The 25,953-nt window shown below is 50.9% G+C and overlaps 1 protein-coding gene across 10 annotated transcripts; it reads right to left on the bottom strand.

The window, feature by feature from the left end:
• Positions 1–95: 95 nt before the first annotated feature.
• On the bottom strand, positions 96–24,399 carry APBB1 (amyloid beta precursor protein binding family B member 1). Of its 10 annotated transcripts, none has more exons than XM_033207535.1 (15): positions 23,726–24,399; positions 15,012–15,743; positions 8,658–8,848; positions 8,502–8,558; positions 8,333–8,418; positions 8,159–8,222; positions 7,566–7,715; positions 7,074–7,201; positions 6,969–6,974; positions 6,569–6,683; positions 6,340–6,424; positions 5,983–6,066; positions 1,063–1,178; positions 752–928; positions 96–670 (listed from the first exon to the last, which is right to left on the bottom strand). In XM_033207535.1, exons 2-15 carry the CDS (start codon positions 15,727–15,729, stop codon positions 503–505), a joined length of 2,145 nt encoding a protein of 714 aa, XP_033063426.1. In that variant the 5' UTR covers positions 15,730–15,743; positions 23,726–24,399; the 3' UTR covers positions 96–502. The 10 variants fall into 10 exon arrangements, with proteins under 10 accessions (XP_033063426.1, XP_033063428.1, XP_033063424.1 ...); XM_033207537.1 differs by having other exon boundaries at positions 8,658–8,833; XM_033207533.1 differs by having other exon boundaries at positions 6,569–6,974.
• Between the last annotated feature and the right edge of the window lie 1,554 nt (positions 24,400–25,953).

The following is a 25,953-nucleotide window of genomic DNA, read 5'->3' as shown; positions in this document are numbered from 1 at the left end:
CAAGCAGGCAGGGCAAGGAGATCTTTGGAGCAAGATCATAACTGAGGCACAGGGTAATGGGGTTGATGGTGTGGTACAGGCATAGAAGGCACACAGCAGTGCAGACAGACTTTATTAGTGATATCAATACAGTAGAGGTGCCCACGGAGCAAAGGGAAGGGACCCATGCCTGGACCAGTCCCTTCCTCCTGCCCCTGCTGGGTCCCAGGAGGATGAGGCCTGGCCTGGGCCAGTTCCTCCTGTTCCACCTGAAACACATGGGGATGGAGAGCCAGGGCTGGCCTTGCTTCCTGCTCCTCTTGTTACCACACCAGTGTTATGACTTCCTTGAAGGGATTAGATCTCTCCCTCCCCAGCTCCTAGGCAGGGAACCCTAGCTACTGGTGAGGGGCATATTTGGGAGGCCTGAGGCCTAGGAATAGCCTCTAGACCCCTACCTGACCCACACCCTTTAGTTCCCTGGGGCCCGACACAAGCAGGTGGAGGGAAGGCAGAGGCTTCTTCATGGGGTATGGGTCCCCAGCCGTTTGGGCTTCAGGGAGCCCCACAGCGACTGAACACCCCTGCGGACAGTCCACCCTACACGCCGTGCCACGGACTCAGCAGGGGGTGCTGGGAGGCAGGAAGTGGAGGCCTGGGAACGGGCATCCAGACACTTCTGGTAGCGAAGCTGTGGAGGCAAGCGGGGCAGTCACTCTCCAGCCTGCCTCACATTGGGCCACGCCACCACCACGCCACCCTACCGGCTTACCATGCATGCAGCCTGCACAGCCTCTGAGAGGCTGGCAGCATTGGGCTCGCACCAAAACATGTGGCAGCAGAAGGAGGCTGGGCCGGCAGCCATGATGAATGCAAACGTGTGGACATCTCTGCCCACGGCCAGGAAGGAGAGGAAACGCACCCGACACTCTCCCAGCACTGCCTCTGTCTGCATGGAGGGAACTCAGTTAAAAAGGAACACCACCCCACACTGTGTTCCACAACCATCTTAGCAGCTCTTCCCTTCACCCCGTCTCCCCTCCACGGCAAGGCAAAGCCACGACTTCTACCCCAGCTCTTTACCTGCTGGTGCAAGATGGTGAGGGTAGCAGGAGCCACACTGACATGACTTGGGGTCCACTGCTCACGGCTGCTGGAGGACAGGACTGACTCGAGGGCCCCATTAATCACATCTACCCCTAGAACATATGGACACAAGACACCACTGAGGGTAGAGAGAGGATACCCCAGCTCTACCCTAGAACTCTAGCTCCACCCAGTCAAACCCAGGGCCTTTGCCCCATCCCCACTTTGCCAGCCTACATCTTGGACAATGCTGTCCAAGTATCCCTTCCCTGGGGCCCCTGGCTTCAGTAATGGACATTTTCCTACTTTTTAAAATCTTGAATCCTAGGCTCGTTATTTTCACTAGCTCTGCCTATTCCTCCACACTTGTGAACTGACTGACCTCCCAAAGTTCTGACTTCCCCAAATTGTGCTCTCTCAGCGCTCATCACACTCAGACACCACATTGCTTCACACCACAATAACTCCCAAGTCAGCCCCTACAGGCCAGTCCTCTCCCAAGACCCAATTATTTTTTAAGTTAATCTATTTGAGGAGTGATTACTCTGTATCACACTGTGCTAAGTCATCACAGTGTATTACCTCATTTGTGCCTACACAACAACTTCACAACAGATTATTTCCATTTTACAAATAAGGAAATGGTAGAGATAGGTAACATGCCTTAGGTCACATCAAGGAATGGGGACTTGAGCTCAGGCAGTCTGATTTCAGAGCCTGGGTTCTTAGCTATGCCTTTCTCCTACCTCTTCTCTATATTACTAGTTTTCAGAACTACAAAGGCTTTCAAGATCTTAGTTCTACTCAAGAATGTCTATAATGTGCTCAAGGGCCAAGGAACCCAAGGTTCCTGACTTTTAGATCAATCAGATTTCCCTTATAATGCATGTTCTCCTCCACCTCAAACTGCTGTTAAACATTTCCCCTCATGGATCCCACTTTTGCTTGCACTCAGCAAAGCACCAAGGCAGGAGCTCATGGTGTGGTGAAGGCATCAGTTCTAGTCCCCACACTTATAAGCTGGCCATGTGATCTACTGTCTCTGCACAATGCCAGTGCAAAAGGCATATGACTCCATGGTCCACTCCCAGGCCCTCTGCCCCTTTTAGTGCCTCTCAGCTCCCACTAGGAGCGGACCATGTTGACTCTTTGTGGGCAGAGGACAAATGTCTTCCTTGAATGTCTTCTCCCATCTTGGCCTTGCTCATCTTACTTCTGGCTGGAGCAAGGCCAAACTGCTCCCAAAAGCATGCAAGTCTTCCAAAAACTGGCCTCCCCAGAGCTGTCAAGCCTCATATTTTACTGCTCCCTGAGCTTCAGATGATTTGTGTAGCATTATTATTAACAAACAATCTTGGCAAATGGCCTGCAAGGCAGATGGGGAATACAAAGCAAGAGAAGATAATGCCCTTGAGGGACACAGACTGCAACTGAGGGAAAAGCCTCTGTCCTGAGTGCCCTTTCCCCGCTGGACTGAGAAACTCCAGACTGTCATCCTTCAGGGCTCCGACTAGGTGTTCTCTAGGAAGCCATCCCTGCTGCAGGGCAGGGAGAAGACAACTCTGAGACAACTCTTACCACAACATCTTGTAACTGCTGGCAAACTTTTTTCCACCCTGGGCTTTGGCCATCTCAAGAACAGAAATGGAATTTAATTAATCCCTCTGTCCCCAATTCTAACACAGCGCTTATTTGCTGAAGAAATTCCAGATGCATGAGCAAGTCACTCTCAAGGCAACATGAGCAAATGCACCCAAACTGGTAAAACCAAGTGTCACAGAAGTGGATGGGCCAGGTCATATTGCAGAGTGCTTAAAAAGCCAGGCAGAGGGGTGTGATGTTTATGACATTTAGGCCAGGGCAATTGGAAATCTCAAAGTTCAGTTGTGTGAAAGGGACATCGAAGTCAAACTGCTGAGTAGATGGGGCAGTGGGAGATGGAGCCCGGCCTCAGAGTCTTAGGAGGTTTGGCAGGGAAGCAGTGAAAGCAGTGGAGCAAGGTATGGAAAAAGGCGGTCAGATTTGATAACAACTCAGGACTAAAACCTACACCGTGACCTTGACCTCCAGCCCCACATGCAATCCCCCTTATCCTGCTGTGCTTTTCTTTTTTCTTTTCTTTTTTTTTTTTTTGTATCAGTTGTTGCCTTCTAATATACTCCATGGTTTACTCATTTTATTGTCTGTCTCTCCTTGCTAGAATGTAAGCTAAATAAAAGCAGGGATCTTTGTCACTTTTGTTCATCAATGTATGCCAAGAAGCTAGAATAGTGCCTGACACGCATCAGGCACTCATTACCACTTGTTGAATGAATGAGTGATTAATGAATGAATACTGCAGCTTCTGGAGGGGCTAATGTTAAAAAAAGGAGGTTAAAAAGGAGCATAAGATAAAGCAGGAAGTAAGTTTAGAGGCCACTTGTCCAAAAGTGTGGAGCTGATGGAGCAGTCAAGGGTCACAGGCAGTTGATCTGGCATAGGGAGGACCTGAGTCAAGTGGTAGATGGAAAGAAGCACACATGGGAATGGGGGTAACAACCGGAAGAGCCAACAAGGGTTTAGAAGTTGAGGATGAGAAGGAAGAAAGCAAAGGCATAAGGGTCAGCATGCTTTTCTCAACTCTAGCTCCAAGTCTTTGGCAGTGCTACTGAATCCAAATGAAATATCCACTCCACTCTGCAAATCCAAGCCTTCTTTCAAAACCTCAGTTCAATCCCCACCTTTTCTAAGAAGGGTCCCCTCTTTCAATGTAAGATTTTGGACATGAAAGTCAGCACGGTATGAGGGAAAGTGCAGAGAATTAAAGATGACCAGGGTTTGACTCCTAGGTCTAGCTTTCCTGGCCATGTAATCTGAAGCTAGTCTCATTTATTCATTAATTCATTTTTTTAATTCATTCATCAAAAATCTGTTGAGTTCTTCCTATGTGTCTTTTGACATGATACGCCACCACTTCTTCAAGTAGCCTCTTTTCTTCTTCCTGCCTCTCTCCTGTTGTCACTATCCTTGGCAGTTTCATCCTCCACCCATCCACTGAATGTTGGAGGGCCTCAAGCCTATGACTAGCCTCATTTCCCTTCTCACTTCAGGATGCCCACTTTCCAGGGTCAAGCTACTCTACATCCATGGCTTTGATTATCTCTACAACCCAGTAATGCCAAAACTTCTATCTCCAGCCCAGACCTCTCCTCTCAGCTCCAGATCTGTGAATCTAGCTGCCAACCTGACTTTGCCTCTCAGTTTCCCCAAAGGCACCTCAAACTCAGCATGTCCAAATGTTAGCTTACAATCTCCACACTCAAATTGGCCTCTTCTAACATCTGCCACCTTGAAAGAAAGAATCCACTATCCAGAAGGTCCAACAGCCAGGAACCTAGGAGTCACCCTTAATGCCTCTGTCCCTCACCCACACTGAACCAATCACCGAGGCCTGTTGACTATACCTGTTGAAACAGCTCTGGAATCCATGCACTCCTCCTCAGCTCCATTGTTGTCCAAGATACTCTCATTACTGGCCAGGACTACTGCAAGGGCCTCCTAACTAAGCTGCTCACATCCACCTCCACCGGCCTAACAGTCCCCTCCATGAAATAGCCAGAGTGAGCTTTCAAAATTCAAATCTGATTAAGGCAAGTGCACTCTTGGAGACTTCAATAACTCCTTGCTGCTCTTAGGATGAAGAAAAAATCATTAACATAATCCCTGAGATCCCTGACCTGGTAGCCTGGCCACTGCCCGGCTCTCAGCCTCATCTTGCATTGGCCTTCTTTCAGTACCTTGGAAGTGCCAAAGTGCCTCCCACTGTAGATCCTGATCTTCCCCCATCCTACGCCCACCTCCATTCCACTTGACTGCATTCACTTCTATTCATTTTTTGGATTTCAGTTCAAATGTCACTTTCACAGGGAAGTCTTTTACGACCCCAGACTAGATGAAATTCCTCTGTTATATCTTGCTACTTTCTCTCAAGGAATAACTCACACATTTATTTGTGTGCTTATTTTATTAATTCCTGGTTTTTTTCTACCACAACCTTCTATAACCTCTATGAAAATGGGACTGCGGCCACTGTTCTCCCAGCGCCTAGTCCAGGGCCTGCCACATGGTAAGCTTCAAAGGTATTTGTTAAGTGAATGAACAAATAAATAGCAGATACTATGACAGCACTGAAATATAAGAGTTAACCAGATCAGGCCAGGCACAGTGGCTCAAGCCTGTAATCCCAGCACTCTCAGAAGCCGAGGCGGGTGGATCACTTGAGGTCAGGAGTTCAAGACCAGCCCTGGCCAACACAGTGAAACCCCATCTCCACTAAACATACAAAAATTAACCAGGCCTGGTGGCGGGAGCCTGTAATTCCAGCTACTCAGGAGGCTGAGGCAGGAGAGTTGCTTGAACCCGGGAGGCGGAGGTTGCAGTGAGCTGAGATCATGCCACTGCACTCCAGCCTAGGGTACAGAGCAAGACTTGTCTTTAAAAAAAAAAAAAACCTATTTGCAACAATAATGTATGTGACAATTATGCTCACTGTTTCCTTCTCCTGATACTCCCAGCCCACAGCTCATGCTGTAACACTTAACCCAGCTACAGGCTGCTATCTGGTGTCTCCAGTCATCTAATAGCTGCCTCCCAATCCCACCAAAGCTTTTCCATGGGATGAAGGAGTGGGGTCTCCCTCTGTGCCTGGTTCAGCACCACTCACGTGGCTGATGCTCAGCGAAGGCATGCTGACTGCTGCTATAAGCAGGACAGTGAATATAGCTAGGACAGAAGTACAGGGAGGTGGGATGCATTTTAAAGGGTAGGGAGACATGAAGCATGAGGAAGGTCTGGTAGAAGAAGTATTGGAAGGCAGAGGGTAGGGGCAGAGCTTTAGGATCAAGGTAGCAGCCCCTGGGTACAGAAGGACACACATACCAACAGGTTTAGCAACAGGTACATTCCCCAGGTAATAGACTTGGAACTTCTGGACCAACTCATTCTTAGGCGCTGGGAATTCCACTATGGGAAAGAAGAGAAGGTTGATCATGGTGGCAAACCTTGCTCACACCCAGTCCCCACCAGCAGGGCATAAGCTAGACACTTGCCCAGCCGAGGTCCTACTTCCATCTCGTCCCCTGCCTCCCTTTAACCGGAGTCCCTCCACTTATTGGAGTATTCAGTCTTCATGTGTTCATTTTTCTATCAGCGCTGTCCAGGAGCTCATGCCTTTCCTTGAGTCGCCCACTTTTGCCAACAAATTTGAGCTAGACCTGGAGGGGTTTTGACACTGACCTTGGAAAGGGACATCCACAAGTTTAGAGTGGTCCAGGGAGAGTCCATTTACCAAGCAGCGGGCATTACGCCGATCGGCCATGATCTGAGGAAGGAAGGGAGGCGAGGAGCCAGGGAGAATCTATTAGAGCCTCATTGCCCTGGGGCCCCCCCACCCCACTCAGTAACCCCAACCACACCCTTGTAGAGTGAAGGTGACAGCTAGTCCAGGGAGTGGAGGGGGCCGTGCCTTAGAGCAGATCTCATGCAGGCTGGTGGCGATGTTCTTGGCAGGTGCCTCACAGCGAAACACGTGGCACTTGAGCATCTGGGTCAGCTTATCACGAGCTACGTAGGCAAAGTCCCTGTTGGGGGAGGGGCACCTCAGTGTCTCCCAGTACCATCCAGTGCCAAGCCTGGTCCCCACCCCACCCACGTCCTCCCTGCCCGTCACAGCTCCTCCAGGGCTTCTGCCCACAGCTGGTCCCCCATAGGTGCTGTCTTCTGGAGGGAGGGTAGACAGGCAAGCATGCTGAGATGGAGGGTAATGGTGGAGCATAGCGGGTCGGAAGGGGCAGGGCAGAAGAGGGGAGCTTGGGTGCTTCCAGGCATCTGGTCTAGGTGCAGGAGGGGGAAAATAGGCACAGTACCTCTCTCTGGGTCCAGCAGCACAAGAGAGGCAAAGAACAGAGTTAGAGAGGAGGACTCTGATGCTGGATGAACTCCCACCCTGGAATCCCAGGCCCTGTTCCCACCTTCCACTGTCCCGCCCAACGCCCCACACGCGGATGCTGATGATGGGTTGGGCGTGCAGCAGTGCCTGGCTCTGTGGCTCCACTAGCTTTAGCGTCTCGTCCTCCAGCTGTAGTAGCAGATCCTTTCCCTGCAGGCCCAGAAGCAGGCACTCAGTGGGACTCCAGCCAGGATGGTGGCTAATCTCTTACTCCTGCAGCTCAGGGGATGTCAGCCACAGCTCCGGGGCCCCTGCTTTGGTGTCAGACCACCCGCCCTGCAGGCCTCACGCTAGTGGAGGTCACGTGTCATCTCTCACATTGACTCCACTGTTGTTAGGCTACCAACTCGCAAGATCCTAGCCTGGGGTCACTCATCCATCCCACAGGGCTGCCACTTAGGGAGGGCCAATATGCCCCTTTCCCAGCCTGCTTGTGGGCAGGTCAGACCTCCCATCTCTCATAATTCCCTTCACACTCTCTCACAGTACCACCCCCGCTGGCTCAGGTCCTTACCTCCCCCCAGCCCCCAGACATGGGGTCATGCAGGTTGTTTTTGTGGTAAGAGAGCTGACGGATGCAATTGTTGACTGCCACACTGCTGCGTCCAGGGGCCAGCTCCTCCTCGGTCATCTCTACCCAGCCTAGGGAGCGCACGGCGAAACACTGCCAGACACAGAAGAGGGGCAGGAGGTAGAGGATCGGAGTCAAAACTGGAGAGCCCTCAGCACAGGACACAGCAGAGTTCCTGAATACAGAGTATGGCAGGAGGCAGGGTGTTCTGAACTAAGATGGAGAAGCTCCCCAAACAGGATGTGGTTAGGGAGAGGGGGATGTGGTGAGGGTGACGGAGATATCATATGAGACCCTGGCTAGTACTAAAAAGCATCTGAACCAAGACTACGAGGGCCCCCAACGTGTCTGTTGGGCTGGTTGATTTAAAAATTGGAAGTGCCTCCAGCTCACTCACAGGGCTCTTTGCTGAGACTGGAAGAACTCCTAACTCAGGACCTGGGGACTGCACTGAGACCCCTCAGAGCACAATATTAGGGGCTGTCCTACACACAAGAGGGCCCTGGTCTCAGAATGGGTGTCAGTCTTGAACAAACCTTGATCCCTGGGTTGGTATTCCGTGGGGGAAGCTTCTCCTCCTCTTGGGGCAACGGCTCTGGGCTGGAGGCAGATGGTAATACTTGGCACAGGGCCCCCATAAATGGAGCTGTCCCAAGGCCCCTTCCAGACAGATCCATCCCACTGCCAGCCCACTGCATCTGGCAGCTCACCTGAGGCTCTGAGCTGGGAAGGTCAATGTCCCCTCCTCAGGTTCCTTCAGTCCCAGCTCCACGGGGGCCTCATCACTGGGTTCATCCTTGGGAAGGGGATTGAGGAATCAGGATCAAAGCGATGTACCTCCTCCAGCTATCCCGTGGTAAAGCAGGTCCCCTTACTCACCTTCCAAAACTCTCCATCCTCAAAGCCTTCTCCGTGAGCAAAACCTGTCCAGGTGAGCTAGGAGGAGGGAAGGGAGTAGTGAGCGAGTGTCCTATCCTACTCCAGCAGCACATACTCCCTCCCCTGGCCCAAAACCAACAGGCCTGTAAGCCTCACCTGGGACTCCTCTTGGGGGCTGCTCCCTTGTGAGGGAGAGGCCTGGCCGGGGGGTTCCCACTGGGTGGTCCCTGTTGGGATGTGCCAGTAATAGGTCCCTGAGGTGTCCTGGACCCTCATCCATCCAGCCGGCAGGTCGGAATCCGTCTCGAAGGCGGTGGGGTTCCAGAAGGAATCTGCCAGGTGGGAGGCTTGATGAGAGTCAGCCTTCCTAAAGAGCAGACAGCTGGTGCCTATGCCCAGTCCCCTCTGAGACCCCATGGTTGAGAAGGGGTGGAGGAAAAGCTATACCACAATACAATTCCTGCTTCTGCCTAGAGCCTATAGTCTGGAGTCACCACATGTGGGGCCACCAGTAGAGGACATGGCTCAGGTCTCCTTCTGGGCCCTGTTGGTGGCTAATGTGGCCACACTGCAGAAAGGAGGAAGGCAGGGAAGGAGGAAGGAACGGAGCAAGGAAGGTTGGGTGACCCCAATTAACCACCTTTCATACATATCTCTATCTCAGTGAACACGAAGGGGAACACTTTTTAGCTCCTGCACACATACATGTACACACAGACACACAACACATACAAGCCCTACCACACACCTGTGTAGCCACAGACACCAGGGTATGCAACACAGAAAATGCCAGCACAGATGGCAGGTATCACACACAGGTGCACATATACGTGCATGGGCAAACACACACACCAACCTTAGCCATACACTTATGCAGACACCACAGAGGCATGCACATGCAGCTAAACATACGAGCCCCTGTCACACAGGTGTGCAGATACCACACCACAGTGGCATCTAACACATGTGTGGGTACCATACATACAGGTGGACCCACACTCAGACACACGGCATACATCAAACCCTGCCAAATGTGTGCAGACACCACAGACGCTCACTTCCTGACCCTTGCTGTACACAGTTGCAAGCAAACATGTCATGCACATACACACATACCTCGCATCTGTGTCATTCACCCTTTTCTGCCGGCAAAGCCACACCACTCCATCCCTGTAACCCGCTCATGCGTCCTCTAACTCTTCTTTCCCTGTCAGCCCCACCCCACATGATGCCCAGCCTCGTGCTGCCCCTCACCTGGGCTGCTGTCCTGCAGGATGATGGCCAGGAAAAAGTCCTGGGAGAACGTGGCGCTCATTCCCGGCCCCTCCTGCCTCCACCCTCCCTCTTCAAAGCCCCTCCAGCCCAGCCAGCTGGGGCTCACAGCCTGGTGCTGGGCTGCAGAGAAAAACTCATCCCGCCCCCTTCTCACCAGGGCAGAGCGTCTGCCAGGCAAGATCCTCCCCCGCTTGAAGCTTGCTAGGGAGGGGCCAGGACCACCATGCTAGGGAATCTCCTTGAGGGGGTGGGGAAGGTAGGAGAAAGGGAGGTTCATGAGACCCCAGCCCCTCCTGCTCACACCTCTTCTTCCTCACCCTGGCTCCCCTCCCCCAATCCTGAATCTCCATCCCACCCTCCAGTGGTTATCTCAGTGCCTAAGCCAAGCCCCGTCTTAGGGATACCAGGAGACAGCCCCTCAGGAATACCCCACCTGCCTGGGGCCCTGCTGGGCCTATAGCTCTCAGCATAAATAGGGTGTGGTTTCAAGGCCTTCGGGGATCCTGCCCCTGTCCAGAACCTGCACAGCAGTTTGAACCCAAGGGTGGGCTTTGAGCTCCTGAGCCCCAGAAAGCTTGAGGCTGGGCTTGGGGCTTCCCAGCACCACCCCCCCACCCCTCACCTGCCAGGGCCCAGCTAGGCTGCAGCGTCTCCTCGGCAACCGCAGCACCAGGACCGGCTGGGAGCGCCCAGACTGCTGACGTGCTTCCTGTTACCAGGGAAACCAGGAATCCTGACTGGTCCAAGAGGCAGCACTAAGGGACAGGCAGTCCCAAGACCCTGGCTGCTGGGCAACCAGACACAGCAGGGCTGGAAGTGGGCGTCGTTACTCCAAGGTGGCTGCACACCTGATGAGTTATTCAGGCAGGGTGCTTCACCATCTTCAGCTTCCAAATGACATGGGCCCACAGACACCCAAAGAGGAGTGGCTCTTGCCCATCCACCTGCTAGGCAGCCATCACCGCTTCTCCCCGCCCCCACTTCCCCCTAACTCACACCCTATGGAATAAGGTTTTCAATAGGCGCCTGAAACTTAACTGAGGCTCAGGGAATACCTGCTGTTCCCCAGAGACCCTCCATTGCCTCAGGACTCTCGTGCTAAAACCCTCCAGGAACACCACACCTAAGGCCTCCATGCCCTCCACAGCCACAGTCTGCTTCAGGAGGGCTGGACACTTCTGGAATCTGGGGACCAGTTCACCATCTCCTGAGTGACACACACCAACCCATCTGCCATCCCTGACAGCCTGCACCTTCCTGCTTCAAAGAGCTTCATCCTTCCGATCTGTCCTGGAAGGGCAGCTTCTCCCCGCTTGGCCATCTGGGAGGCCCTTCTGGAGCCTGGCACATCTCCCTCCAAGCACAGCCCACCCAGGCCTTTGCTTTCACATACATGCATTTATTCCAGAACATACACCTTCACTCCTGCATCGATTCATGCAGACACTTACACATAAAATATATTAAATGTTCACATATCATTCCTTCCTTCCTTCATTCATTCATTCACAAATGCCTTTAGTGGCAAAGCCAGGTGTACTCACTTGCTCAGGAATCAGTGATTCACTTAATGCTCTCCCCTTCTCTCCACCCCACATAACTAACATAGCCCAGGCTACTAGCATTTTTTTACCTGGATCATTGCAAAAACATCATTAACTGGTCTTTCTCTTCCTGTCTGGTCTTCTCCAATCTCAGCTGCACACTACAGCCCAAATGATTCTTCTGAGATGCTAAACTAATCAAGTAATTTTCCAACTTAATCCTCTTAATTATTTTGCACTGCCCTCAGGATAAAGTCCAAATTCCTCCCCAGGTTTTATGTGTTGTCATGAACCCCTGTCTGCCTCTCAGGCTTACCTCTGGCCACTCCCCTTCTCTCTCTTGGCTTGGGACACGCCCCTTGTCCTCTCCCAGCCCACCTCCCTTTCTCGGGATTTTCACCTGGCTATCACCTACCTCTCCTTCAGACATCAGTATATATGTCCCTTCTAAAACTGACCCATTGCCCTCTCCCCCACCACTCTCACAGGCAGGGTCAGGGGCCCCTCCTGGACTTCCCCAGCCCCAGAGAGCTCATCGTACTGATCATAACCTCCTGTTTCTTTCTTTGTCTCCTCACCAGGATGTCAAGGCCAGGAGGGCAAAAACATCTTTGCCTCACAGTCTACATTTCCAGCATTTAGGACAAGGCCTGGAGCAGAGTATGAATTCAACACAGGTAGTAAAGTTTATTCATTTATCATTCATTTAATTCATGAATTCATGCATTTATGCATTCAATCCATAGCTCTATAAATATCCTACAATAGGAAGGAGAAAATAATTTTTGTTCAATTCTAGCCTCATTTCTGCAGAAGCACAAACCTTCTCTGCAGCCCTCTTGGTCATAGCAACACAGTCATAAAAGAGTAATCAGTGACTTGGCCCCTTTCCTGGGCTGGCCCCCACCTCTATCCTCAATTCACAAAGTTTCCACCAGTGCAAGATCCTTGAGAATCCTCTCGCCCCTCCAACATCCTTGCTGAGGTCACTGCCCAGCAAACCCATCCCAGCTCTTCAGCAATACTATCCTCCTATTCCTAGAAGCTTCATAGGTTATTCAGAGTTGCAGCCACCACAGTGACCAACCCAGGGGCAACTGAGCAACTAGGCCTCTATCTGGTCACTGACTCATACCTCCTAGTCTTGCAAACTTGCAACCTACAACCTGCAGACCGATGCAAGCCTCAGACAGACTGTGTGTGGCCTGCACCGTGCTTTTTAAAAAATAGAATTTGTCATTAACGTTTAGAAATTGGGCTATTTTACACCAATATCTAGTTTTCAGTTTCCCTTTAACTGGCTGCATTGAGACTACATTTTTCCTCACCCCAATCCCACATGTAATCAGCTGGAGTGCAGGAGGGGCTGTTCCTTTTAAAAGGAGTTGAGGCAATGACTGCCAAAGGCCACTAACATCACGAAAAGAGAGGCAATCAGACTTTGCCTTTGGTAGAAGTATTTAATACCACCTATGAAATATTCTTGCAAAAGTAAAACACAAAAATGCTCAAATCTGAATCTGATCAAGGCTCTAGAACTAACTACCAATTTACAGGAAATCCAGGGGAAGAGGAGCATGGTAAATATGACCACAGGAGAGAGTCTGAAAAATCCAGACCATAGAAAACCCAGGACAAACAACATGATTCTTCAGTTAAAAAACAAAAGCAAAACTGCAAGCAAAAAACAAATAGACAGAGGGGGAACTTGATCAAACGAAACTTTAAGAGATAGATCAGGCCAGACATGGTGGCTCACGCCTGTAAGCCTCGTGCTTTGGGAAGCCAAGGTAGGAGGATTGTTTGAGAACAGGAGCTCACGACCAGCCTGGGCAACATAGTGAGACACTGTCTCTACTTTTTTTTTTTTTTTTTTTTTTGAGATAGAGTCTCACTCTTATTGCCCAGGCTGGAGTGTAATGGCTCAATCTCGGCTCACCACGACCTCAGCCTCCCATGTTCAAGTGACTCTCCTGCCTCAGCCTCCCGAGTAGCTGGGATTACAGGCGCCTGCCACCATGCCCAGATAATTTTTGTATTTTTAGTAGAGATGGGGTTTCACCATGTTGGCCAGGCTGGTTGTGAACTCCTGGGCTCAAGCAATCCGCCCACCTGAGCCTTCCAAAATGCTGGGATTACAGGTGTGAGCCACTGTGCCCAGCCTCAATCCAGCCTTTTTAAAAACATAAATATCAACTGGATATTTAATGAGACTAAGAGATTATTATTAAATTTTTGTAGGTACATTGATATTATGGTGGGTTTTTTTAAGAGTTTTATCTTTCAGAAATGCAAAAGTAAACTTTGTTGTTGTTGAAAAAGGGTCTCTGCCATCCAGGCTGGAGTGCAGTAGCACAACCATGGCTCACTGTAGCCTCGACTTTCTGGGCGCGGGTGATCCTCTCAGGTCAGTCACCTGAGGAGCTGAGACCACAGCCGCTGATGCCACCACTCCCGGCTAACTTCTTTGTATTTTTTATAGAGGCGGGGTTTTGCCATGTTGCCCAGGCTGGTCCTGAACTCTTGGGCTTAAGGAATGTGACCATTTTAGCCTTCCAAAATGCTGGGTTACAGGTGTGAGCCACTGCACCCAGCTGTAAACATTTATAAATAAAAGTATTTGCTTCAGAATAACCTACGCTGGGCCTAGGAATGGAAGACAGCATGTAGGTAGCAAGATTAGTTATGTATTGATAATCGGTAAAACTGGGTCATGGGTAAATCAGGCTCATTATTCTTTTCTTTCTACTTTTGTATATGTTTGAAAATGTCCAGAATGAGTTTTTCGAAAAGGGATGGTGTGCAGCCCTAGGCTCATCTGAACTGCACGTTCTCTACAAAGATGGCACAGTTTGGGGTATGGGTATGGTGTCTGCTGCCTGGTGAGGATGGGGGTCTTTCCTAATCTTTCTTAGACCCCCATCTACAGAAATCCAGGGTTGTGACTATAGCCCATTATCTCCACCCTTTGTTCCTCAGCTTTTCCTGTATTCTCTACATGACATTAGAAAATGTGGAGACTCAGCTGATTTAAATGGGACATATTTAATTATTAAGCCCTGGAATCCTAGTATCTATTCTCCGCCCCCTACCCAAAGGGTTTTCTTTTCTAACTTTTAGTCAATATCCTACTCCTGACAGCAGCTCCCCACAGACGTGACCTGTTAAAACGGGGCAGACTGTCCCAAGTGCACCTAAGTGCACTGTGCTCTGTGCTGTGGTGGCAGTGTAACACAGGGCCAAGAGCTCAGACCTGGACCCAGACCTGGTTTAGATCTCAGCTATATTGTAATCTCAGCCTGTCTGTGGTCTTGAGAAAGCTACTAAATCTCTCCGGGTCTCTTTTTTATCTGTAATACGGGGATAATCATAGTATTTACCTCACAGCTTTACTGTGAGGATAAAGCCTGAAAATGCTGAGTAGAGGGCCAGTTACCTAGTCAGTGTCCAGTAAACAAACTAGTCCACTTATCAACCATGGTGGCATGCATAATGAACAGATCTATCCATCCGGGCATGCATGATGGTCAGATCTACCAGAATGTCCAAGCACTCTCTGAACGAGAAAGCCTGCTGTGGCCTCAGGACATGGGCTCTCAGCTCACATCAGGCTGGCACTGGCCTCTATATAAGAGGCCTAACCTCTGCCCTCACACCCTCCCACATGCCCATGTCAAGCTCCACAAGGTACCTGTGTCCTCTGGGGAGCCATAGGAGGGGCTGCCCTGGGATAAGGTAGCCCAGCTTGAGTCCTCGTCACTGGCTGCACTGTTCCGCATGCCAAACAGCAGGCTGGCACTCTTGCTGTGTTCCCGGGGCCCATCTGTAAGGACTTGGGGCCTGGGAGGGGCCTCCACACTCTCCAGGGGCTCAGGCAGCCCTGGGGGAGAAGATAAGTCCTCCTCCTCCTCTTCATCATCATCATCCTCCTCCTCCTCAGCCTCCCCTGCCGCCTTCTCCTCTCCCTCATCTGGCCCCTGCTCTTGAGTGCTGATGATCAGGCCAGATCCTCGTAGGCCTCGGTTGGCCGCGTTGTGGGCTGAGAGCTCCAGCTCAGAGTACAGGTGTATCAGGCCTTTGGGGCCCAAGGGTGCCATCTCAGGCTCCTGGCTGGCCTCCTCCGCCAAGGTCAAGGTCACATTGCGATTCTGGTCACGGTGGGCTGTGGCAGCCCGCCGGAGTTGGTTCTGACCCTCTTTTAGCCACTTGGCATTGGCAGGGCCTGGCTCAGGCCCACCACCCTCCCCCATGGTGCTACGCAGGTCCTTGGGTCCCACAGCTGTGGCCTGCAGCTTGGCGTTGAGCAGCTGGTTATGGGCAGCGTGCAAAGGCAGGGGTAGGCTCAGTGTAGGGCCTCCGTGGCTGTTGGCATTCATGGCCGACTGGCTCAGTGATGATGGAACAGACATGGCCTTGGCAGCTCCTGTGGGGTGGGGAAGGGAGATGCTGTTGAGCCTCCGGTCCAGAACAGCAGCATCACAGCTTTTGCCCCAGGGCTATGCCCTGTGCCTCCTCATCTCCCTGCACTAAGCAGGCTAGCACCCATGGCTCTCTATCCTATGAGAATGACTGGGCTCATCTTCTGTCCCAGCACTATCGTCCCCATCACAGGCCAGGCCCAGGTCTGAGGCCCACCCCATCCCTATATCCCCTGCCCTGAGCTTTCTGGGATGGCACAGCTGGTGCCTGCTCTGCCCTCGATCCCACCAGCAGGGCCTCCACACAATGGCTCTCTGTGCCTCCCCACCCCCCAGCTCATCCACCCGGGGCTTACTGTGCCAGGAACACCGCTGGAGTGGGACTGGCTTGTGTGTTTTGGACACTGATCACTGACTGCCCCTCTCCTGCTGTACTTCCATCCCAAGCCCCACCACTGTAAGCTCCTCCGGCTGTGTTCCTATTTCCATAAATCACTCAGCTCAACCAGCCCCCGAGCCCACCCCATACTAGGGACTGTGAGGACAGGAGCAAACAAGCTGCAGAACCAGCCCTACAGGGCATGGCACAGGAAGGCAGGTCACAGAGGGAGGGTGCTCGGCTGCAATTCATGGCTCCTCTGGCCAGATGAAGCTACATCTTGGTGACAATTTCCATGAAGTAGCTCCCCTTGGGCACCGGTCCCTCTGCCAGCCCTTATAATGCCCTGTCCTGGATCACTATGGCAGCCTTTCCCCTGGGCCCTTCAGCCTTTCAGATCTTTGCTTTTTGGGGTTTTTGTTTGTTTGTTTGTTTTTGTTTTTGAGATGGAGTCTTGCTTTTGTCACCCAGGCTGGAGTGCAATGGTAGGATCTCGGCTCACTACAACCTCTGCCTCCCGGGTTCAAGTGATTCTCCTGCCTCAGCCTCCTGAGTAGCTGTGATTACAGGTGCCGACCACCATGCCCAGCCAATTTTTGTATTTTTAGTAGAGATGGGGTTTCACCACGTTGGTCAGGCTGATCTCAAACGCTGACCTCGTGATCCGCCCGCCTCGGCCTCCCAAAGTGCTGGGATTACAGGCGTGAGCCACTGCGCCCGGCCCAGCCTTTCAGATCTTTGACCAAATGTCACAGCCTCAGTGAAGCCTTCCCTGAACACCCATTTTAAAACCACAGGCTACCTCGGTCCCTCCTCAGCAATCCCTAATTCTTCCCCAGCACCTGTCACCATCTGACAAGCCAATTTGTTATTTACTTTGTCTAATGATTGTCTCCTCACGACTACAATTTATAATCTCCGTGTTGGTGAGGATTTTGCCTTTTTGGTTAAAGGCCTAGTGCCTAGCATAGTCCTGGCACAGAGCAGGACCTCCATTAATATTTATTGAATGAATGTATGAATCAGTCCCCATTTCCTCCAGGCTTCACTTTGGCCTCTCCTCTGCCAGTGTCAGAAAACACTTTGGTTGTGTTACTGCGCCTCATGGTGCCCCACACAAACTCCACCTACCTTTCAGGGAAGTGGACGTCCTGTTCCACAAGGCCAGCTCCCCTCCCGACCCCTCCCTCTGCCTCCTCACAGCCCTTTGTGGCTCAGCTTCTCGCAACCGTTTGAGTCCCAACTACCCTTCCAGCCCGCCGCCTAGGGACCCACCCTCGGCCCCATTCTATCCTCCCCACTCTCCCTGACCTTCCAGCTGCTCTGCTGCTCTCCTTCCCAGACCCCCACAAGAAAGTGCTCTCTCCCTGGACCCTCACCAGCCCCCGATTTCACTTATTTCTCCCTGACCAACCACTGCCCACTTCTCTCTCATCCTGAGCCCTCCATGCAAGCCGTCCTTCAGACAGCCCCTACCACATTACTCTCTCCTCCCTCGATGGCCTGATTCTCTCTTCCTACCCGACCCTTCCACCAACACACAATTCTCCCTCATTGACCATCCCAACAAATACTGCACTGCGCTCTTTCTAATTCCCATTGTACAGACCTTTCTCCTTGATGTCTTATCTGAGAGTTCCCTATCTCCCTGTTCCTCCATAAAGGAGTTCTTTCTTTCCCCGACTCCCCACTACCTCCCTTCCCTCTGTGTCCTCAGCACTGAGCTCAGGTGTTGCAGCTGCCTGAGCAAGGCTTGCCCATCTCTCCAGGCGCAGTGTGCCCAGGCTGGAGTGCAATGGCATGGTCTCGGCTCACTGCAACCTCCGCCTCCTGGGTTCAAGTGATTCTCCTGCCTCAGCCTCCTGGGTAGCTGGGATTACAGGTGGCCACCACCATGCTCAGCTAATTTCTGTATTTTTATTTTTTTTAATTTTTTTTTTTTAGCAGAGATAGGGTTTCACCATGTTGGCCAGGCTGGTCTCGAACTCCTGACCTCAGGTGATCCATCCGCCTCAGTCTCCCAAAGTGCTAGGATTACAGGCTTGAGACACTAAGCCCAGCCCCATAGCTCACCTTTCTATGTCTCTAGTTCCTCAGACCCTAGTGCGATGCTGCCCATACATCTGTAAAATGAAAAAGGTTTATGCGCATGTGTCTGCCTCACGTGTAGCTGTTGATCTGCTCAGTGTGACTCCTCCTAGCCAATGAGAAAACTCATGGCCACTGGAATAAATGAAGAAAAAAATAGATAGCTCTGCCTCCTCCCAGAACCACAGTAATCTTCCAAAAATGGAAACCAGATTGTGTCACTCCCTGGTTCAGAAAATTGGAGGGCTCACCATTGCCTTTCGGATAATGTCTGCACTCGTTAGCAGAACACCCAAGAGCCCCCTTGAGCCAAACTCTATAACCTGTCAGACCTCTCCCCACCTCCCACCTCCTTTATACCTTATACTCCAGCCACAAGAAGTGTGGCAGATTCTGGAACATGTCGCACACTCTTAAAGCCCTAGGTCTTTGTTTATACTGCTCCCTCCGCCTGGAATTCTGTCTCCCCTTGTGAGAACCTCTGCTTGTATTTCAAAACTAACCTCAGCAGTCACAGCTCCTAAGCAGTCTTTCCTGTTCTCTCCCCACCATCAAGTGACTATTCTCTCCTTCGTGTCTCACAACATCCAGGACCACATTCGATCAAAATATCTGAGACGGTGTCTTATTCTATTTCACATTCCCATTACCAAAGAGAGTGCGCCGTGTGCCGCCACAGACTGGGCTGTCACGCAGAAGGAACGAAAGGATGAACAGGACAGACACAGGGGCTGGGAGGATCTATGAAGCTCAGAACTGGCTGGGAATAAATACCAAGAAAGGCTGTGTGGCCCAATGGGCTGGAGAGGAGCAAAGGGAGCATTTGGGAGGGTGTCAGAGAATGCCAAAGGGTCCCTGAGAGGGAAGTAAGATGGGACAGGAATCCTGGAGAGGTGAGGGCTGAAATCTAGGAAAAGGGAGTGAGGGAGGTAGCTTAAACCAACATCTTGGCTCAGACACTGTTCAAGAGTGGCATCTCCATGGGTTTCAGGAAGTAGAAGACTCCATGACTCTGCCATGCTCAGAGGACCTTAAGGATGGCAAACTCTTCTCTGAAGGAGTGGTGTACAGAGCCAGGTTTCTCAAAGGCCAGGCTGAGACTGACCTCCTTGGCATTAGGAGTTATGATCTGAAAAGGGTGCGTGTGCTGTGAGGCTGAAACAATGAAGAGCCAAGTTGACTTCAGGGCAGCCCTGCCAATCTGGTCACCAGGCCAGAAGTATTAGAGGAGGAACGGGGAAACTGTTTAAGTGCTGAAGCCTTAGCATCTAGCCTGAGGTGGTGTGGTCACCAACACCCCACTGCTCGAGGTCAAAAAGATGACCTCAGTCCAATTTTTTTAGAGAAGGAACACAACCTAATCTCTCCCCTCTCACTGGAGTTACCAAAGGATGCAAAGAGCCAAATGGGTTCTGGCTCAAGGCAGGGAGCTGGGCAGGGGCCTCAGGGCAAGAACTGAAAGAAGTAGCCACTAAGCCTGAAGATCCTGGTATCAGACCACAGGGGTTGGGGTTAAGTCTTGCTCCAAGTCAGAAGTTGTCTAATTTGACAGCTTACCATATGCCAGGCACTGTGCTAGACACAGGTGAGAGTGATGAATAAAAAAAAAATGGTTCTTCCTCTGGAGGAGTTCTCAGTTTAGGGGGAAACAGTCATTGAATAACTTGTTACAACGCAGTGTAACGCCAACATCTAGAACAGTGCCTGGCACCCAGAGCATTCCCTATTTGTTGACTGAATATCATGAAGGTGGAAGAGGAGGGCATTACAGGAACCTGGGGCTTGCTATAGCCAAGACATCAGCGAAGGCCTGCCTGGGACAAGGACATAACTCTCTGTGGGCCACCCCTCTCAGAGGATGATCTCCCCTCCTAATTCACAGAGGAAAGGGAAGCCATCCAACTGGGGAACATCTTGAAACATAAAAACCTAACCAAACTTCAGCACCTATCCCTTTCTTTCCTTCCCAAAACCAACTGCTTCACCTATCATTTGGATTCTTCCTATGATGCCTTTCCAGGAATTTTATACCACTGTTTATCTATTTTCTCCTCTATATAATCAACCTCTCCTTCTCAATAGGATCCACTATCTCCCAACTTGACCTGACACTCCTCTAGAGCCACTCACTGCTCTTTCCTCCCCCATACAGGCAAACTTCCTGACAGAGTTGTCTCTACTCACTGTTGCTACTTCCTCACCTCCCACTCACTCCTCAACTCTTTCCAAATCTGCTTCCACTCCCAACACGACTCAGACACAGCTCCTAGCAAGGTCAACATGACCCCTGTGTCATTCAATCCAACAGACACAGCCCTCATCTTGGTTGTCCTCCCAGCAGCATCTGACCCCATGAATCTCTCATCCAGCCTCTATTCGTGGACTCCACACTCTCATCTCCACACTCCTCATCTCATCTCATCTCATCTTTTACACTTCTTGTTACTGTTTGCTGGGTTCCTAAACTCCTCTGCTGGCTCATCTTCCTCTATTGGCTATTACATGCTGGAGTTTCTTATGGCTTATTCTCATGCCCTTTCCTCTTTCTTATCCTATAATCAGTATAAATAGTCATTCATGCCCACAGGTTCAGTTATACACTGATGATTTCCCAATTCAAATCTCCATTTCAGACCCCTCACCTGAGCTCCAGACAAGTACATTAAACTTTCTACTCAACATCTCCACTTGGATGTCTCAAGCTAATATACCCACTCGTGTTTCCCCCTCCCACACACTAACTGGTCCTCTTTCAGGATCCTGCCTCATGGAATGATACAATCCATCCTATTCTGTGAATCTGAAGTAGGGGTACATCTTGACATGTCCTTCTCCAGCACTTGCTATGTTCAGTCCATCCATAGGTACTGATGATTGCCTCTCTGAGAAAAATTTCTGAACTGCATCTACTCTCCACATCCACTACAACCAAGGACAAAGACCTTAAGACAAAATTCTTTTTTTTTTTTTTTTTTTGAGGTGGAATCCTGCTGTGTCACCTAGGCTATAGTGCAGTGGCAAGATCTCAGTTCACTGCAACCTCTGCCTCCTGGGTTCAAGCGATTCTCCTGCCTCAGCCTCCTGAGTAGCTGGGATTACAGGCACACACCACCGTGCCCAGCTAATTTTTGTGTACTTTTAGTAGAGATGGGGTTTCGTCATGTTGGCCAGGCTGGTCTTGAACTCCTGACCTCAAGTGATCCGCCCGCCTTGGCCTCCTAAAGTGTTGGGATGACAGGCGTGAGCCATTGTGCCTGGCCCTTAAGACAAAATTCTTTTTTTTTTTTTTTTTTTTTTTTTTTTCTGAGACGGAGTCTCGCTCTGTCCCCCAGGCTGCAGTGCAGTGGTGTGATCTCGGCTCACTGCAAGCTCTGCCTCCCGGGTTCACGCCATTCTCCTGCCTCAGCCTCCTGAGTAGCTGGGACTACAGGCGCCCGCCACCACGCCCGGCTAATTTTTTGTATTTTTAGTAGAGACGGGTTTTCATCGTGGTCTCGATCTCCTGACTTTGTGATCCACCTGCCTCGGCCTCCCAAAGTGCTGGGATTACAGGCGTGAGCCACTGCGCCCAGCCAAGACAAAATTCTTAACATGGCCTAAATTTCCTGCTCAGTCTGGCGCCTGCCTTCCTCCTCCCTGCCCCTGGCTTTGGTCACTCTGCTCTGCAGCCTCAGTAACCTTCTTCCGATTCCTCAAAGACATCATGTGTTTTCCTTCTACAAGGTGTTTGCACATGATTTTCATACTGCCTGGGACCTCTTCTCCTACTCTCTAAGCTGAATCAACTTCTACTCACCCACTATATTTTAGTTCAAATGTCACATTCTCAGAGAAGCTGACCTCGACCCTCTCTCCCTATCCCTGTGACCAGTTTAGCTGCTGCTCTTGTGCGTTCTCAAGGCACCATACAGCTTCTCTTCATGGTATATATTACATTCATAATGTTATTCTTATTTGATTTTTCTCCTAGATTGTCAGCTCCAAGGACTCAGTCTCTTTTGCTCACAGTTATATCTTCAGGATGTATATAACACAGTGCCTGGCATATATTAGGTGCTCAAATCATATGTGTTGCATGAATAAGTGAGTGGAAGCATTTTTTAAAGGAGCACTCTGGGTGCTGTGTTGAGAACAGTTAAAGGGAGGTAGGCAAGAGGGTATGCTATTAAAGTAGTCAAGGAAAAAAACAAAAGGTGGTGGCCCAGATTAACTTTGGTGGCAGTGGGAAAAGAGCAAAATGAATGGATTTGAGAAATATTTAGGCAGTGGTGACAGAACTTGGTGAAATGAGATGCAGAGGGTGAGAGAGGGGTTAATCTCAAGTCTTGCTCATGACTCCACATTGGCAAATAGCCATTTCTGAGATATGAAGAAAGAACATATTTGGAAGTAGGGTACAGAGAAAACCAGGGCAGATAATTTAGCTTGGAATCTATAGGTTTGGAATTCCTGTTTGTCTTTCAAGGAGATGTCAAGAGAGCAGCTGAATATATGAGTCTGGATTTCAGGAAAGAAGTCTGGGCTGGATATATAAATTTGAGAATCATTAGCATATATATGAAATTTGAAGCTTTGGGAGTGAATAAAATATCTGGGGAGAAAGAACAGAGAACGAGAGAAGACAGCTCGGGACAGAGCCAAGAGCCTTACCAGCATCTAAAGAGAGTAGGAGAGGAAGCAAATGAGATTGAGAAGAGCAGACAATGCTGTAGGGCAGAAAGCAGGAAAACGCTTCAATGAGAGTGAGTTGACATACCCCACCGAATACTACTCAAAGGTAAATGAGATAACAGTGTCTACTGGAGTTCTCCACAAGGAGGTCTCCGGTGACCTTGTCCTGGACAGTTTCAGTAACTGTCAGGGACACAGAGTGGAGTGATTTTAAGAATGAATGGGAAGTAAGGAAAACAGCAAGCGTAGACTCTTAAGGGTAGAGAGAGCTGGGACTATAGCTGGAGGGGCTCAGAATGCAAGAGATACACAGGCGGATACAAAACAGGTTAGGAATTGGCAGTGGGAAAACTGCTCCTACTGAGTATTCCTGCTAGTGCTAGGCCTCCTGGCTGAGCTGTGGACACAGCCGCCCCAGGGCACACCCCTCGGTCGCCGAGGGCAACAGAATGCGGCTTGACAGATCCAGGGCCTGGGACCCCTGCTGGAATCGGCGCGGCCTGCCAGCCCACTCCACTCCACGTCCCCTTCCCGGCCCTGGGCCTCCCCTCCCCCAACCCCCACCGCCCCTGGTTTCGCGTCCTCCATACCCGCCCCTAGTCACACTGAGGGGCAGGAGGTAAAGGGCAGCGGAGGGGGCAGTGTGAGGGCCCGAGTGGACCCTGCGATGGTGGGTATGAGGGGACGCTCCGTTGGCGCGTGGTGAGAGGGCAGCCCGGGGATGGGGGATGGGGGATGGGGCCGGCCGGGGGACCCGGGCTGCCGCGGGGTAGGGGCTGTAGGGTCCGCCGGCCGCTGGGGATCGGGACGCAGCCACTGGGGCTGGGCCAGGGCAGGGACAGCTCCTACCTGCGCGGCGAGGCCCGGGCCCAGATGACGGAGGTGGCTCAGGCTGCGGGGTTCGGGCTCCGCCGCGGCTTCTCCATCACAACATCCCCCGCCCAGGAGCGCGCGGGCCGCGGGGCCGCGCCCCGAGCGGCGGAGGCGCGCGCGGGGGGAGGGGGAGGGGCGCCATCTTGGGGCGGGCGCGGGAGCGAGCTTGGCGGGCGCGGCACTTGCCGCAGCTTCCTGGGGACCTCACCCTGTAGGAGACCCTAGGACCTCGGCGAACCCCGCGTTCCAGCCCTTGCAGCAGATATCCCTGCAGCCGATTCCCTGGGACCCCCGCCTAGCGCGGCGCCATCCTCCACTACGATTCCACAGACTCACCCTGCGCGCCCGGCAGGGCCCTGGCCCCGCACCCCCGCCGGGAGACGCGCGGACGGGGCTGGAGCCCGAATGGCGGTGGCGGTGGCGGTGCTGGTGCCTCGCCGCTGCCGCGCCGGGAGGGATTCCGGGGAGGCAGCCTGCTCCGCTCCTGCTGCACCGCTACCCGACGTCCTGGTGGGGAGGCTCTGAGGACACAGCGTTGCTGATAATAATAGCTGGTATTTATTGACCACTTACACCTTGCCGGTCTCGGTGTTAAACTGTTGACGCGCATTAGTCTTCACATCAGCCCTGTAAAATCACCAGAATTATTATCCTCATTTTTCAGAGGCTGATGCTAAGATTAAGACAGGTAAAGCGACTTGCCCACAGTCACAATAAGTGATGAATTTAGACTGTAACTCCAATGTTTCTTGACACTGAAAGACCTCTGCTGCTGAACATAAAGCTGATATCAAGGCCTGGAAAATATCAAGAATACATTGCTCCCCCGTAGAAATTCACAAGGAAGGGGATATTGTGAATGAAAAGTGTAAAGATGTAAGGAAAGATGGTGGGGTGCAATATTTACTACAGGCCCTCCCTGGATACATCCCAGTGCTCAGATCAGTGACCCAGAGGCCATCAAGGATAATGAGAGGTTATATTACCATCCAGAAAGCCCTACATGCTAATCCCTCTAAGGTGCCTAAAACTAAAGATGTCCAAATCTGAGTTCGTTCTTTCTTTTTCTTTCTTTCAAGGCAAGGTCTCACTCTATCACCCAGTGGCAAGATCATGGCTCTCTGAAGCCTCAACCTCCAGGGTTCAGGTGATCCTCTCACCTCAGCCCCCAGAGTACCTGGACCACAGGCATGTGCCACCGCGCCTGGCTTTTTGTATTTTAGTAGAGATGGGGGTCTCACTATGTTCCCCAGGCTGGTCTGGAACTCCTGTGCTCAAGCGATCCTCCCACTCAGCCTCCCAAAATGCTGAGTTTACAGGCGTCAGACACTGTACCTAGTCTGAGTTCATTGTTTCATCCCCCTTCATTAGTCTTCTAAGGAGTTTCACTGGGGTGAAAAAGAACCCTCTTCAACACACACACACGACACAACACACATCCCACACTGGACACAGCTCCATTCCATCCATTCCAGTGAATGACACCAACTACTGGTGGCTTCTCAAGCCGGAAGCTTCAAAGTAATCTTTGAATATACTTTTATTTTACTTGAGGTAAATATAAATGTTTTAATTTTTTATTATGGAAAATTTCCAATATATGCCAAAGTAGACAGAACAATATAATGAACCCTCATATACCTATCGTTCAGTTTCAACAATTATCAACTCACGGCCAATAGTTTATAATGATTTGACAAATGCCTATGATATATGAACTGTGTATTAGGTCCCAAGCCAGGCGCCAGGGATCCAAAGACAGAATCAGATTTGACTGCATCTCACCTGGAGGAGATGACATCTGACCTGGGTTCTTGTAAGATGAAGAATTACCCAGAAATACAAAGGTGTCTTCATTCATTCATTTTCTTTCAGCAAATAATTACTATGTGTGAGGTACTGTCCTTGGTGCTAGCAACTGGTCAAGAAACAAGATAGTTCTCTCATATAGCTTGAAATTTAACAGGGGAAAGAGACATTAAACATGTAATTAGGAATGTGATGAGTATCTTGAAGGAGACGTACAGGGAGCTATGTGAGTGGGTTTAAGTTGGCCTGGGAAGTTTAGGAGGCTTTCATAGGAAGTGACAGTTCAGTGAGGGAAAGGGATGAAGGGTCAGCCAGGAGAAGAGAAAAGTATTCCAAGTAGCAGGAGAAGTACAGGAAGGTCAGTATGGGTGTTGATATAGTTTGGATATTTGCCC

This window comes from Trachypithecus francoisi, unplaced genomic scaffold (genome assembly GCF_009764315.1).
Source record: "Trachypithecus francoisi isolate TF-2019V2 unplaced genomic scaffold, Tfra_2.0 Lachesis_group8, whole genome shotgun sequence".
Lineage (NCBI taxonomy): Eukaryota > Metazoa > Chordata > Mammalia > Primates > Cercopithecidae > Trachypithecus > Trachypithecus francoisi.
This window is presented reverse-complemented; position numbering and strand designations above follow the sequence as displayed.